At 39.1% G+C, this 12,797-nt stretch overlaps 1 protein-coding gene across 1 annotated transcript; it reads left to right on the forward strand.

Moving 5' to 3' along the window:
- The first annotated feature begins 7,259 nt into the window (after positions 1-7,259).
- On the forward strand, positions 7,260-9,239 carry LOC138151591 (gamma-crystallin D). Its single transcript, XM_069075110.1, has 3 exons — positions 7,260-7,268; positions 7,368-7,610; positions 8,922-9,239. Exons 1-3 carry the CDS (start codon positions 7,260-7,262, stop codon positions 9,192-9,194), a joined length of 525 nt encoding a protein of 174 aa, XP_068931211.1. The 3' UTR covers positions 9,195-9,239.
- Positions 9,240-12,797: the final 3,558 nt, after the last annotated feature.

Consider the following 12,797-nt stretch of genomic DNA (forward strand, 5'->3'; position numbering starts at 1 on the left):
AAAATTATCTTTTCAATACCTCCTATGTCCCTGTTCTGTGCTAAGCATTGGAGATACAAATACAAAAGAAATAAAGTGTATGCCCTCAAAAAATCCTGAATGGGGGATTGAAATATAAACTACCCACATAGGAGACATGTCCTTACAAAGATAGTGAATTGGACAGCCAAAGGGGAGTAGGTTGACATATCACTTCCAAAAACAAGGACAGAGTTGATTGAATCATGGTTTCAGGATTGGAAAAGGGGGAAATCAGGGAAGGGAATAAATATTTCTATAGCACCTACTATGTGTCAGGCACTGTGCTAAGTGCTTTACAACAACCTTATTACAGATAAAGAACCTGAGGTTAAATCACTTGCCCAAGGTCACACAGCTAGTGTTTAATTTGAATTCAGGTCTTCCTGACTTCAAGCCCAGTGCTCTATACACTGAGCCACTCTGCTGTCTAGCTGAAGGTACTACACACATGGCATCAAGGCTGCTATTGAGGCTGGTGAGATAGCCCAAGAGTAGAAAGTGAAGTAAAGTATGACTGGGACGTGTTTGAAATAGTGGACCAAATGAACAAGCCACCAGTCAGGACAGCAAGACCCCAGGACAGAAGTTGTAGAGATGGCAGGATTGAAAACTCCAAGGTACAGTTTAAAATCCAGGTAGCATTTATCTTCACCGTGAAGCTATTAATTCACTGAGGTCAGGGACTGGTTTTTGCTTTTCTTTATGTGCCCAGAGCTTAGTACATAGTAGGAACTTAATAAATGCTGATTAACAACCAACTGTAGCAACATTTTAGTCATTCCCAGGTTCTTTTTCATACAACCACCTTGCATCTATGTCTGAACAAAGTTAAGATTTTCAGGAAGGGACAAGAGATTCTGCACTCAACTTATCCTTTATTTCTAGATCTTTCTCCTACTTGAAGAAATTGGCAACACAAAAGCTAATAGCCCAAACCAATCAGAGCTGCAGTAGATTGTCATAGTTACAAACCATGGGACTTTTATCCTTCCAGTTTCCAATGTAGAATAAGAGAAAAAAAGTCAAGAAAAGAATCATAAAAATATTTAAAGATACAAAAAAATTTAAAGAGCTTAGTGGAAACATACTATTTTGCTCACAGAACAAAAGCTTATGGTTGACCTAGCAACATTATTTGAATGTGTGAAGAATGTAGATGAAAGATGACAGCTGACAATTATCCATTTTCCCTAAAGCCTAAACAACAGTAACTGTGCTTAAGCTGCAACAAGAAGAATTTGAATTATAAGTAAGGACACATTTCCTTAAAGTATGAACTTTCATACATTGGAAAAGTATAGCAGGATGGGTTGGGACAACTGCTTTTGGAAGACCTTTAAAAACCAGGCAGATTCTTATCTGTCTAGACTGGCTAATATTCTTATCTAAAGACAGAGAAAAAGCATGATCAATGGTTATCAAGTTCATTCACTCCTCTTCAAAAAAAAACAAAAAAACTAACTTACTCTACCTGCTTCTACTTGAAACTGAAACCAAAAAATGGGAAGGTGAGTACTGATTTTGTTGTTCAATTTTTAGTCATCTCTGACTCTTGGTGACCCAGTTTGGGGTTTTCTAGGCAAAGATACTGGAACGGTTTGCTATTCCTTCTGCAGATCATTTTACCAAGGAGGAAACTGAGGCAACAGTTTAAGACTCTTCATGATCCCATTTGGGATTTTCTTGGCTGAGATACTGGAGTGGTTTGCCATTTCCCCCACCAGAGTACTGATTTTACTAAGAATGAAAAAAGATAAAGGCAAATTCCTCAGTATGGCCCAATCTCAAGTTCTCTTTTGTTATCACTTCCTGTCACCAGAGGATGTGGGATGTTCTCCTTTCCAGGCTGAATCCTTCGTACTAAAACCCTTGCCATTTACCTTCTAAGTATCTATCCAACAGAACCAAGCATTTTTTTCTCTGTCCCCAATGCCTGGAATGTTCTCCCTTCTCATCTCTGTCTCTTTGCTTCCCTCTTTTCCTTCAAGTCCCAGCTAAAATCACCTCTTCTCCAGGAAGCCTTTCCTCTTAATTCTAGTGCCTTCCCTCTGTCAATTATTTCCTATTAATCCCATATGTAGCTAGTTTGTACGTAGTTATTTGTATGTTGCCTTCCCTATTATATTGACTGCTTCTCAATGGCAGGGACTATTTTTTTTTTGTTTCTCTTTGTATCCCAGTACAGTGCCTGGCTCAGAGAAGGCACTTAATAGATATTTATTGACCAACTGATTGAATAGAGATAACTGGGAAGTGGTATGGAAGCCTGGTTCCCGGTGAGATAAGGCAAAAGCTCACTTATCAGAGCCCAGGATTCCAGGGACAAAGTACAAGTTTTCTGTGGTTGGGAGTATGGAGATGAATGCTTGTGGTTATTGTGTGGTATGGCCTTCCATTTTCTAAGAGGACCATGACACCAGAAAGATGATGCCATGACTTGCAAGTGCATTGGATGACAGTGAGGAAGGGCTGTGCAAAGTCACCAGCCTCACTTTCTCCTCCAGAGCCATCTTGATCCACTGACCAGATATTCATCAGGATGACTGGAGATGGCCCAGGAAGCAATGGGAGACCCTGGCCCTTTTAGGCTAAGGTCTATCAGAGCTCTCACATTGACTGAGGCAAGGCCCATTCATTGATTAGGGCTATTTAAGAAGTGAACCAAGGGATGGATCCTTTTTTAAAAAAATCAGATTGAACTGGAAGGGAGAGATCCTCAAGGTTGTTTCTGGCCAAAAAAGAAACAATTACTATTTACATTCACTTTGCGTCATCAGGGCCCCCAAAATAAACATTAAGTGGTGCTTGGGAAGTGACCTATTGCTGGCCAATCAATGAGAGCTAGAGTGAATTGGGTTTCGGGCCTGGTCTTTAAGAAAGAAATCTAGCCAAGAGATCAAGGAATGCTTATTGATTGACTAAATGAGTGACTGCCCTACTTACTCTAACTAGCCTGGGAGTGACTTGCAGAGAGCTCTGACTTTCCTCTGTACTGATGGGAAGCCAAACTTCAGTTACTGCAGACTTGCTAGTGAAACCTTCTTCTAACTCAGATTTGCTCTCTTATCCTTTGGCCAAGGAGAGAGAAAAAGGTAGATTTGGAGGCAGTAAATCAGGGCTACATCCAGCCCAACGAGGATGACGTGAGGGAGTAGAATCTTTCTTAGCAGGATTGGGGTTAGGGTCATAAGAAATCTGATTAGAAAGATTCCACACCAAACTCTTTAAATTAATGAGATTGAGATGAACATTGCCATCTACAAAAGGAAGAAGCTATGGAGAGAGGAGCCTAATCTCTGAGTAGGGAAAGGTTTGGTACTCACAGTACAGCATCATTAGTGAATGGGGTGGGGGGGGGCAGGGGCAGACAACTGGGGTGAGCAATGACTTGACCCGACTTGTTCCTCACTTTTGAATAGCATTGCTCCCTTGCTTCATTCAAGACTCACCTCAAATCCTACCTTTGGTCTTTCCCAACCACTCTAGCTTCTAATGCCTTTCCTTAATAAGCTTTAGGAACTTTTAAAACTGTGCCAAGACTTTGAGAACAACATCTCCTGGCCCCCCCCCTTCCCACATACATACATGCATACATATATGCATATACATACACTAGAGTGTATGTGTGCATATGTCCCAAAAGTCTTAGTGTACAGTCTCTATGTGTGTGTATATACATACATATATACAAACACACATACATACATGCTTATATATGTAGTATGGACTTAGTTATTTTCTTGTTTGTCTCTCCCATTAGAATGTAAACTCTTTGAGGGCAAGGACCTGCTTTTCCCTTTCTTTGTATCCCCAGTGCTTAGCACAATTCTTGGCACACAGTAAGTGCTTTAAAAATCCTTACTGATTGACTACTGGTGGCTCCAAAACCATCTTGACTATGACTCGGGTACACAATATAGTCACAAAGTCTAATTTTGTCCAACTTTAGAGCGACTTAAGAGATTTCTCAGTTTCAGATTCCTCTACTCAGTTACTGGCCTTGCCCTCTGCCCTCTCTGAGGAGTTTTAATGTCTTTTCCCTAGGTTGCATTTCCAACTTTAGCCCTAGTCAACAAGCTCCTCTGGTCCTTAAGGAAACAAAGTCCTATCTTCACAACTCTACGGGATTTATCCTCAGATTCAGGGTAAATGGATTCCCAAGCTGTTTGCTGCCAATCTGAGCTACATGAAACGCTTTCCTCTGCCAGCCCCTACTCACAAATTCCTGGAACATTTCCACCAGCACCACATTCCCTGAGAAGTTCTGTGCACCGTGTCTCTAACTTAGATACACACACTTGTTTCTTGTTCCTTTTCTCTAGTTGTTTATTATTCATAGCTCTCCTTCCTCCACACCTGGGCTCAAATCTATCTTTCATCCATTATTCAGTTTTATTCCAAGGAGTCTGCTGACTACTGACTCAGTCATTACAAATTAACATTTATACTGTGTACTTACTTAGAATACAGAAACAGTCATTTCCTGTCTAGAGAATGTCTAAGGACATTATACACTGGGGCATTTTTTATCTTAGCTATTTGTCACAGAGACTGAAACAAAAGAAATAAATACTGCAAACAGGAGGTGTTTAATGAACAACCTTTGAATTAAATCTTGTATATTAATATGATAAGAGACAAGATACAAACCAGCTGAAAGACTTCCATGAACTCCCAAATGATCCGCACTTTGAAAACTGCTAAATGGCAGAAACGCATGGCCTGGAGTCAAGAAGTCCTGAGTTCTAATCCATTCTTTAACAGCTATATGATCCTGGGCAAATCACTGAACCTCTCTCTGCCTCATTTTCTTCGACTGTAAAATGGGAAAAGACCTACCTATGAGGGTTGATGTGAAGATCAAATGAAGTAATATTTGTAAAGTGCTTAGCACATGATAAGTATTTAATAAGTATTCACTCCCTTTCTCCCTCCCCCAATCTCCAATGTATTAAATGACCTCTCAAGATGAGAAGGACGTTCTAGAACTAAACAGATCCTAGAATTTTGATCTAAGTTCTTCATTTTGCACATGAGGAGAGGACTTGAGAGCACAAACTATTTTACCTTATCATATAGCTAGTTGATAATAGAGACAGTATTAGGACACAGATCTGCTGACTCCCAGGCTGCTTCTCTGTCCCCTATTCTTCCTTCCAGCCTGATGAATGGATGCTATAATTGGACACCCAGCTCTCAATTATTGCTTCTTTCCCTTCTTGGTTTCAGCCAACCCCAATTTCATTTCATGCTCCTTCAAAGTCATTGAGGGTTATATGGGATCTAACCAGGAAAAAGAGCTTTGGGAAATATGTAATCAACCAGAAATATGTTTCTTATCGGGCTTACTATGTAAAAGTGTTGTTTTTATAACTTGATCAACTTAGAAATCCCATGTCTCAGTTTTAAATGGATCTCAAATTATTCATATCCTGTATTCATACCATATGCCTCTCAGGTAAGATAGAATTAAAGATCACTATTTTTATAACAATATATTCATTGTAGCACTATTACATAGTAGCAGATAAACTAGAAAAAATGGGGGCCTAATGATTGAAGAATGACTGACAAATTATAATGTCTGAGTGTAACACAATATTTTTGCTCTATATAAAAAGAATGTTAGAAATTCAAAGAGATACAGGCAACTAGATAGCCCAGTAGATAAAGCACTGGACCTAGAGTCAGAAGGACTTCAGTTCGAATTCGGCTTTAGATTGTGTGTCCCTGGACAAATCATTTAACCTCTTTGCCTCAGTTTCTTCATCTATAAAATGAGGATTATAATAGCACCTACCTTCCAGGATGAGGATAAAATGCGATAATATTTGTAAAGCACTTTGCCAACACTAAAACGCTCTGTAAATTCTAGCTATTTATTATTACGTAGGAGGACTTGTATGACGTGATGCAGAGTGATAAAAGCAGAACCAAAAGAACCATATAGACTACTAAAATAATGTCATCTACAGAAATACTAAAAAGCGTATGGATTCTGTGAGACTGAGGGGAGCAGGTGGTACATTCCCGGCATAAGAAATTATAAACCACAACTGATCGGTCAATAAGTATTGATTTAGCACCTACTACACTACACTCCAAGCACAATGGTAAGCACTGAAGATATGAATACAAAGAATGAAACAATAGCTGCTCTTGAAGAACTTACATTTTCATCAGTAGAATAAATATAAAGAGAATAGATACAGATAAATTCAACGTAGTTTAAGAGGGAAGGCATTAGTAATTGGGGAGATAAGGAAAGGTTTCATGTAGAAGACGGTTGCCTGAGTTGAGTTTTGAAGGAAGAGGGATAGTCTGAGATTGAGATGAGCAGAGAATGCATTCTAGGTATGAAGGGTGACCAGTGTGAAAGCAAATATGGCAAAGTTAAATGAATAAAATCAACATTGTTATCATAGATTATTGCTCACTCTGGGGGAATGGGCAAACGCATCCTTTCTACATTGATTTAAAACCATCTTTGCTTTTAATCCTAGGTCCGTTGAAAGACAAGAGAACTTGGAAGGTTATTTTGTCCTGCCATCTGATTCTCCATAAGATTGTCCTAAAGTACAGTAAGCAGAGAGGTAGGTGTGTGTTCTACTCTTTGGCCTTTTTAAAGGAGGAAATTCCACAGACTTCTTTGGTAGTGTATTCCAAGAACTTTGCAGCAGGAAACTTTCTAATAGCTAACCTAAATCCCTCACTATGTGAAAATTACATTTCCTCTTATTGCAATTCACTATTAAATATTAATGCATGGAGAAAATTGGATAATTTTCCCTGGTTAGCCCACATTTTCCATGTTCTATGACTTTTTAGACTTCTCCCAATTGCACATTTTCCATTCTTCCTATCCTATATAACATGATTGACACTTGAGGCCATTTTCCAAAGGCAGAGACTGTATGAAATAGCTGAAGCTCTGACTCTATTATGAAGTAGACAATGTCCCAAATTATAGTTCTTCAAAAGGCCTCAATAGGAATCCCTGTATTGACCAAGGACAACAACTAGAATGTACGAGAAAGAATGAGAGCAAAACATACAATGAACCCCTACGGACGATGATACAGAACAGAAAAAAAAGAGAACGTGAAAATCCCCTTACTAGCCACGCTGGGCCTCTTTTGTGTTGTTCTTGCCGACGCAGCAGCAAACCTGCTATATATATAGGGGCTGTCGCTGCTGTTGCCCATAGCACAGGATTCAGCATCAGCCATCACACAGACATGGGAAAGGTGAGCAAAGCATGAAGCTTCCACAAAGTGTCTTTGGGGATTTGGGCCATATGTAGTTTGTGTGGAATCAGGTCCATGATCCTTTCTCTTCTATTTCAGATCACCTTCTACGAAGACCGAGGCTTCCAGGGCCGTTACTATGAGTGTAGCAGTGACCACTCCAACCTTCAATCTTACTTCAGTCGTTGCAACTCTGTGAGGGTCGATAGTGGTAACTGGATGATCTATGAGCAACCCAATTATGCAGGGTGCCAATACTACCTGAGGAGGGGCGAGTATCCCGACTACCAGGAGTGGATGGGCTTCAATGACTCCATCAGGTCCTGCCGAATAATTCCTCATGTGAGTTCAGTTTTATGGATTTGGACTCAGAGGGTTCACATCACAGACCAGTCATGTACTGGCTTTTTAATCTTGGGCAACTCATTTAATCTCCATGGTCCTAAAGTGTTTTCATTTGTAAAATGAAATTCAGTGACCTCAAAGGGCTCTTTCAGTTCTATATCTATGATGCTATAATACTAAGAAAAGGTCAGTGGAGTTCAAATTGAAATTTTCAAGCTATGTGAAATGTATGGGGATTTGACAAACAAAAATTCAGAAGTTGGCAGAATTCAGACAAACTTTAAAAAGGAGGTACACTTTATTTAAAAAAAGGTTTGCCAATAAATACAGAGAATGATGAACAGCTATTGTATTAACAAGCATTGATTAAACACAGTATATGGCCCATACACAATAGGTGCTGTAGTAGATACAAAATGTATGATGTGATCCTTACTCTCAAGCAATTTACAAGGTACTCAAGAGGTAAGACTAAGGCACATGAAAGAAAAAAAACTGGTAAACAAGGGAGTTGCCACAAGAATAACAGAAAATTAGAAGGGAGAAATCCAATATGGATGGTTTTTCTTTAAACTGGTCCACCCTCTTTCCTTCAGGCAATGTGCACACTAAGATACATTGCATTTATACCTTGGTGTTCTTGATAATTTATATTTGAACTCAAGGAGATCTGTGTTTAGGGTCTGAGATGTCCTGATGATAGGTAGAAAAATACTGAATTGGAATCACACTGATAGATATATACTGCCAGGATATCACAGAATCCTGCCCTCTTTGCAAATGCATCTGCATTTTGCAGAATGCAAATGTAAAACATTTTATAAGATTTAAGTTTCAAATCAATGTTGAATCATTTATTCTGTAGATGGATGGACTTAATAGGTTAAATTTACCTTTACTTTGGAGAAAAAAAAAACTTCTTCCAAACTAAGCCAGGAGTCAAAAATATTAGCAAACTAACATATTAAAAAGGCAATAGTCCTTTCTACCATGTGACTAGCAGAGTGAAGACTACATAGTTATCAAGGTATTATGTCATCCTCATAGGCTTTCTGATCCTTTTAGATAGTTGAGTATCCTTCTTGGTTCTTCTAATGACAAATTGTATGACGTGGAGAACGTTACTATTTCTATGTTCCTCCAACTCACCATCAATGAAACAAGTACTATACAAATTCTACTTTTTACAGTGAAATATATTGAATAGTCTTTTGAAAGGGTGAAATTAACTAACCCAGTCTGTGACTGGGAAATGTGAAAAACTCTCACTTTTCATTTTTCTGCCTTTTCTCTTGATGGCACCAGCAGACTGGATCCCACAGAATCAGAATCTATGAGAGGGAAGACTACCGAGGCCAAATGGTAGAACTCAGTGAAGACTGTTCTTCTCTCCAAGACCGCCTCCATTTCCATGAGATCTACTCCCTCAATGTGTTAGAGGGTTGCTGGATTCTTTATGAGATGCCCAACTACAGAGGGAGACAATATCTGCTTAGGCCCGGAGAATACAGGAGATACCAAGATTGGGGGGCTATGAGTGCCAAGGTGGGCTCTTTGAGAAGGGTCATGGATTTGTACTAAAATATGTTTACACTCATCGTTTCTCAATCTGGAAATTAATAAAATATTTTCTGTGTGTTCCTGGCATTAACTGGTTCCTGTTTTTTATTTGACTCTTCTGATAGAAACAGGGCCTGTCTCAGGATGATCTGAGGCTTTGGGTTTGAATTGGAATGAAATGTGACACTCTTTGATCAAAACAGTTAACAAAAAAGGAGGTTTGCTTAGCCATCGTAGAGAAAGGATATTTATCAAGGATATACCTTTGATGGGCATACTTGGTTCTCTGGTCAGAAGCCTGAGAGAAGAGTTCCTGATTCTTTAAAAACAGTACTGAATTTGTAGAATGAGATAGATCTCATTTCAATTCCACTCTTGGGAAGCATCTTTTTAGAAACAAAATGGCAAAAATACAGGACAAAAGGCTTGTAAACTATGGTCCCATTTAGAGAAATTCTTTAACAATGGGTCAGGGGTTGTTCTTCTGAGCCTTGAGCTAGGAAACCTCCTAGTTAATTTCCTTGTGTGACCTAAAAGGGCCAGGGTCTCCCTGGGCCATCTCCAGCAGTCCTGATGAATCTGGGATGAGGGGGAGAAAGTGAGGCTAGTGACCTTGCATGGCCCCCCTTCACTCAAATCCAAGTCAACTGCAAGTCATGTCATCATTCCCTGATGTCATGATCCTCTTCAAAAATGGACAAACACAACAACTTGCATAGTTAAAGCTATGAGAGCTGTCCCCCCACAAATGAGTGGACATAAAGAAATACGCATCTGAGAGGACCCACAGATGTATGTGAGAAGTAAAACTGGGTCAGAAAAAAAATCCCTGGCAGAGAAAGGGAATAATCCCAGAAGCAGACACCAGTTGCAGCCAGCTAAAATAAGGAAAGGGGAGAGGAAGAAGGAATGCCACCATATCCCTTTCCCCCAACAAGTCTACTTTTTATCAAAGTTCCAAACACACGGACAAGCTTCAATCATAAAACATAGTTTTTATGCCTGTCTAACCCTCCCCAATGTTTTCAGTTCTTCTCCCTGTGATTCTTTCCCCTGGGAGAGGACCTACATCTCATTCTCTGCCCTTGCCATTGCTTATTGTTGAAACCATTCCCTGATAACTTCTTCCTTTCTGCTACTGGGAGATGCCCTAAAGATGAAAGTTCAGAGTCTCCCTGGTCCTTCTTCTTTCGGCTCTCTCTCTTCTTTTTTTTTTTTTTTTGTCTTTCTAGCCTCAACCCAAGTCCCAAACCTACAATTTACACCATGTGATAATTCCTTGACCAGAAAAAAGATGAGCAAAATCTCACAATCCCAGAAGCCTATGATGGATCTGGCCACTCCTGGTCCTGAAGAGAAGAATCTGTCCCTCTCTTCCAAAAAGCTATTACTCTTTTATTATATAAATAACGAAACCATCTCTCTCTCTCTCTCTCTCTCTCTCACATAATCACACAGACACACACACACACACACACACACACACACACACACACACACACCTTCTAAGTTACTTTTGGCTCTATGGTCTGATCAAACTACTACCCATACCCCCTTCAAACTCTTTATATTTTTTTCCAGACCTGGGATTTTGTTAGTGCATAGTCCTCTCACATGATGAAACTCCATTTATCAATTTTTTCCAGGTCAAAAACTGTGGTGCACTTTATAGAAGTAGAAAGTTGCCTGGGCCATTAAAATAACTATGTAGTCTTCACTCTGCTAGGATTAAAAAATTGGTCATAAGAGGAGAGCTTAAACCCAAACTGTTCTGACTCTGATCAGCTCTCTAAGCACTAGAAAGGTAGTGTCTCCATAATGCATCATAGATACAGGTGATTCATTATTACCTATGCTAACCAGTGTGAGAACAGCTAATTAGACTCAAACTTCTCCATGCATGCAATCAAACTTTATTAATCAAAACATCTAAACAATACTCTCCTCAAAGAACAAACCACCAGCCTGAGTCTTGGAGGTTCCAATAAGCTTCTTTTATAGGGGACTCATTACAAGGTTCATTCTCTACCCATTCAAAGGCCTCATGTCTCCTTCTGAGGTGGTCATCTAGTAATTCTCCATGAATCAATCAGTAGCACTGACCCCTAGTAAACACAGGCTGATCAAGTTTCAAGAGGGAGGAAGCCAGCCCTAGTCAAGTCATAAAGACAGGATGTTGACTGGTTAGTTTTGTTTAATACTTCTAGCTATGGGTGTTCTTAAGTCATTTACAACATAATTTTATTGGTAGTTTACTACATAAATTACTAAAGTTGTTTATAATATTTTTCATTGGTGATCTGTCTTATCAGAGGATCCACATATGTTTATCAGTGTTTAAGAACACATACGTGTTATTTGCTACATCATACCACACAAGCATTTATTTTATTATTGAAAAAAATTGTAGAAAAATAAATTACTCAAAACAACTTACCAACAAAATAAAGTCCTGAAACAAAATGGAATCAGTTATGCTAAGTTGATGAACATTCCTACTATTTTATTAAACTAATAAAACTTATTCTCACTATTACTCTCCCATTCAGTTTTTTAATTTGGTAAAATTTATACTCTCCTTCAAAAAGAAAGGTACACAACAATTGCTAAACAGCTTCAGAATGGAAATAACACCTCAAAGTAGTCCAGTAATAGGTTTCAGAAGGGGGCACTGAGGGCCTTCAACACTGAAGGACCGTCACTATCATATCACATGTAAATCCACTTTGCTACTAGCATTTTCCTTGTAATGGGGCCCATCAAGCACTGTATTCTGCACCACTGATTATTGGTTGGACAACCAATGCTCCTCCTTCCATTCTACCCTCTCTCACCTGTCACTTTATATCACAGATCAAAGTTTGCTCCCCTTCTCCTTCCCTTCTTTGCCTCTCCCTCTTTCCCTTCTTCCAAAGTCCACCAGCTGGAGATTCTTGGCCCATTCATAGGATTATGGGATTATAGATTAGAATTGGAAGGGACCTTAGAGGTCATCCACTTCAATCCCTTCATTTTACAGATGAGGAAAATGAGGTCCAAAGAGGTCACACAGATAGTAAGTGGATTTGAATCTAGGTCTTCTTATTTCAAATCCAGTGCTACTGGCAACTATAACCATGGATAATCAACAATTTACTAAAATCTAAAAAGTGCTGCTTTTTCCCCTAATAATGTTTTATTTTTTTCCAAAATACATGTAGTTTTCAACATTCATTTTTGTAAAATTTTGAGTTCCAATTTTTCTCCCACCCTCCCCAAGACAGCAAGCAATCTGATATACATGTACAATCACGTAAACATATTCCACATTAGTCATGTTGTGAAAGAAGAATCAGAACAAAAGGGAAATATCACTAGACAGAAAAAAAAAAGCATAAATAGCATGCTTTGATCTGCAGTCAGACTCTGTAGTTCTTTTTCTGGATGAGGTTGGCATTTTCTATCATAAGTCTCAAAAGTTTTATTTTACAGAAAGAGACATACAATTTTCCAAGGGTCCTATGAATTCTGTGAAAGCTCTCTGTCTCTCTGTCTGTCTCTCTCTCTCTTTCTCTCTCTCCCTGTCTCTTTCTCTCTGTCTCTGTCTCTCTCTTTCTCTGTCTCTCTCTGTCTCTCTCTCTCTCT

The sequence above is a fragment of the Petaurus breviceps genome, unplaced genomic scaffold (assembly GCF_028583685.1).
Source record: "Petaurus breviceps papuanus isolate PSGF00001 unplaced genomic scaffold, PetGlider_PUasm1.0 90903, whole genome shotgun sequence".
Lineage (NCBI taxonomy): Eukaryota > Metazoa > Chordata > Mammalia > Diprotodontia > Petauridae > Petaurus > Petaurus breviceps.

What these genes read in the sequence shown, in the direction of transcription:
- LOC138151591 (XM_069075110.1), top strand. An exon ending in CCTGCCGAATAATTCCTCAT is followed by an intron (nt 7,611 to 8,921) that starts GTGAGTTCAGTT and finishes TGGCACCAGCAG; the next exon opens with ACTGGATCCCACAGAATCAG.